A 3,764-nucleotide genomic window follows, 5' to 3' on the forward strand; every position below is an offset into this window, starting at 1 on the left:
CCCCCCCTCCCCAGTGTAGGAAACTTTTTCACAATTTTTACAAAACACTAAGTAAATTAAAAACAAGAACCCATACCTGGGAATACAGGCTGCCTAGGCTTTTTTGTCTTTGTTTTTGTTTTTTTGAGACAGGGTCTCACTATATAGTTGAGACTGACCTGGAACTCACTATGTAGCGCAGGCTGGTCTAAACTCACAGTGATCCTCCTGCCTCAGCCTCCCGAGTGCTGGGATTACAGGCGTGCACCACCATGCCCTGCTATCAGGCTGCCTAAGTTTGTAACATCCAGGATAGTAGAATTTTGGGCCCAGGGAATCTAGATTTTCCTGGCTCTCCCATAAACCAGAAGCTTGATTTGGGTAAGGCCTTTGGGCCTTAATTTCTTTCTTTTTCTTTTTCTTTCCCTCCTTCCCCTCCCCCTTCTCTTTAGAGACAGGATTTCACTATGTAGTTCAGGCTGGTCTTGAACTCACTATGTAACCTAGGTTGGCCTCAAACTCACAGGGATCCTCCTGCCTCAGCTTCTCAAGGGCTTGGATTTTAGATATGTACCACCATGCCCATGTGGGCTTTAATTTCTTCATATACAAATTATAGAGGTGAAATCAGATGTTCTTGGTACTTTTTAGCTGCAAAATGCATTCCCTTGACTTTTTTTTCATTAAGTTTAATCATACTTTTTAGGTATACAGTACAGTTACATTTATCACTGGGATTTTGTACCTTTACATGACAGATCTTGGTTCTCATTTTTTCCCCACACCCTGCCCTCCCTTCACCCCCTCCACCCTCCCCTATTTACTTTGTTTCCATTTTTTCCTTTTCTCATATTTTTTCTTTTCCCTTCTTTCCTTTTCCTGGCCCTTCCCACTTTCCCTTGGCATTTTAGAATGGTCTTCCTTCCTGACCAACTTTCACAAAGAGTAGTATGGGCACGGGCAATGCCACTGACTTGTATTGACTATTGGCTTCAGGGGTCTCTTCTGGCTCTTGTAGCCTTAAGCAACTGTTCTCTTTCTTCTCTCCTGGTTCCTAACTGTTTTTTTTTTTTTTTTTTTTTTTTTTTCCTGTATCAGGGATAAAACTCAGGACCTTGCACTTGTAAGGCAGGCATGGCACCACTGAGCTAAATCTCTGATCCTGTACCTTGTTTTTTGTTGTTGTTGTTGTTTGTTTTGGTACCAGGGATTGAACTCTGAACCTTGTGCTTGCGAGGCAGGCAGTGGAACCACTGAGTTAAATCCCTGGCCCAGTACCTTGTTTTTGAGATCATCCCACATGCTCTGGAACTCCAGCTTGCTTTCATACTCAGAATCTATGTAGTTCTGTTCCATGGCCATGAAGACATCTTGCAGGTAGCGAATCTCTTTCTCGTGCTGTTCAATAATTGTCTTCCTGTTGGAGACAAGACACTGTCCCTGCTCTGATGGTTACACTGTATAGACCAATAACAATGGCTCAAGCAGTGTGTAATAAAACTATGAGTGGTACCAACTCAGAGGTACTGACAGAACAGCAAGAAAGAGGGCTCTACTATTTTAGGGCTAGAAGGAATGAATAAAATTTTTATCATTTTTTTAGTGCTAGGCCCCACACACTGAGCTATATTGCCAGCTTCTTTTAATTTTTAAATTTTGAGACAATGCCTCACTAAGTGCTAAATGCCTGGGCCAGCCTTGAACTTCTGATCCTCCTGCCTCAGCCTCCTAGATTATGAGACTTACAGGTGTGCACCACCACACTGGCTTTATTTTGGTATTTGAAGAGGTGATACATTCCTATTATACAAAAATTTAGAAAAACAAGTTTACTTCCGTGTCCACTGCCAGCTAAATAGGACTTTATAGGTGAGAGGCCGGTGGCAGAGGTACAGAGATGGGGCCTGGCGAGGATGAAGGGGGGAGCGAAGGCTACAGGCAAAGTCTGTTCGTCTGGAAGAAACTCAAAATCAGGTCATAAAGTGGGACGCCCCCTGGTACAGGCCCCCCACTTCCAGGCAGCCCCTTTGCTCAGACTCTGGGTTCTCCCCTGGATTCAGTGCCCTCTCTTTTCTCACCCGCTATACCTTTCTGTTTCGAACTCCGTGGTTAGGGCCTCCAGCTCCATGTTGTAACTTTCTTCCAGGAGGCTAAGCCGGCGCCTCTGCAGGGCCAAGAGCTGGTCGACATTGTGCAGATGGCTGCGCAGGGCATGGGCATACTGTTCCTCTGCTTCAGCCAGGTCCTTAGCCAAAGACTGGACGGAAAGCAGAGAGTTACCGTCTGGCTGAGTGGCGTCTGTGTGAGAAAACAAAAATGTACGCAGCTGGCTCCTGGATGGCTGACAGCGCTTTCCCCTTAGGTGCTAAAGCCCATTCTTTGGCTCCTCGGAGTGCTGGCTCTCTGCTCACTGTGGAAGGTAAAGCAAGAGGGCCAGGAAGACACCCACATAGGTGTCTGGTGTCCTGTAGACAGCCGATACGGGGATGGAGCTACCGAGGGACCAGGGGTTCTTGGCGAAATGGCTGCTTTGAGAAGTCGAACCTGGTACATCTTGTATAAAGTAGTAAATAAGCCATCAAAGACCAATAAAGTCACATCAGATTCCGGAACCAACATGATGAACTGGCTGACTGTGGCAGATTACATTTTGCAAAGATAACCAGATATCTCCCACCTGAAACCCTTTGCAAAATGATCTTGCCAGTTTCCATCAAAAAGTAGTGTGTCAGGGCTGGGGATTTAGCTCAGTGGTTCCACTGCCTGCCTTGCAAGAGCAAGGACCCGACTTTGATCCCTGGTCCAAAAAAAAAAAAAAAGTAGTGTGTCGGAGCCGCGTGTGGCGGTACCTCCACTACCCCAGCTACTCAGGAGGCTAAGACAGGAGGAATGCAAGTTTGAGGCCAGCCTGGGTAACTTAGTGAGGGTTGGGGAAGTAGCTCAGTGATGGAGCACTTGTCTAGCATGTGCAAAGCCATGATCAGGTTCATTTTTGAGCAACACACACACACACACACACACACACACACACACACGTTTCTTTCTCCATCTCCTTCAGTTTGGGTGAGGGCTACTTGGATTAATAAAAAATGGCAGAAGTGTCGCTGTGCCAGTTTCAAAAACAGCCCTTATCTGACCTGGAGTGCTTGTTCTTGGGGTGCTCCTGGGAACCCAGCCATCGTGCATGGGCCATGTGACAACAGTCAGCAGCCTGGCTAAGTGCCCCAATGACAGCCAGCATCAGCCACCAGCCATGGAGGAGAGCCCCATCACCTGGATGACTGCCACCCTAGCTGACAACTGCCTGAAAACCATTCTTGCCTGAAGGACCTCTGAGCTCAGTCTACCTACCGAACCAGGAGAGAGAATTGTTGTTTCAAGCCCTAATTCAGGAGTGGCTTGTTATTTAGCAATAGATAACTAGAACATCTTTACTGCCCCCCCCATAAAAGAAGGGACAATTTGAGCATCAGTAAAGAGCTGGTCATTGTAATGCTCATGCCTGTAACCCCAGCTCTTGTGAGGGTGAGCAGGAAGATTGTGAATTCACTGGGCTACACAGAGACACCTTGTATTGGGAAAAAAAATGCAATGGATTGAAAATTGAACAATATTAAATGTTTGATGATGAGTTCATAAAGGTGCTCTTAAAAAACAGTTACCACTGAGGATGCCAAACAACCAATTCTTTATGTGTGTGTGTGTGTGTGTGTGTGTGTGTGTGTGTGTGTGTATAATTATATATTATATATATACACATATACATATACATATATATACACACA

At 45.7% G+C, this 3,764-nt stretch overlaps 1 protein-coding gene across 2 annotated transcripts in view; it reads right to left on the bottom strand.

Moving 5' to 3' along the window:
- Positions 1 to 3,764, bottom strand: part of Ccdc65 (coiled-coil domain containing 65) — a 33,244-nt gene that overhangs the window by 3,751 nt on the left and 25,729 nt on the right. The window contains exons 3-4 of one of the 2 annotated variants that reach the window (XM_010623584.3): positions 2,058 to 2,236; positions 1,258 to 1,396 (exon numbers count right to left, since the gene is read on the bottom strand). In XM_010623584.3, the coding sequence (XP_010621886.1) occupies positions 1,258 to 1,396; positions 2,058 to 2,236 (318 nt within the window). The remainder of the gene's footprint in view (positions 1 to 1,257; positions 1,397 to 2,057; positions 2,237 to 3,764) is intronic. The other variant, XM_010623585.3, reaches the window with a different exon arrangement.

Source organism: Fukomys damarensis, unplaced genomic scaffold (assembly GCF_012274545.1).
Source record: "Fukomys damarensis isolate Sample0158 unplaced genomic scaffold, DMR_v1.0_HiC HiC_scaffold_15, whole genome shotgun sequence".
Taxonomy (NCBI): Eukaryota; Metazoa; Chordata; class Mammalia; order Rodentia; family Bathyergidae; genus Fukomys; species Fukomys damarensis.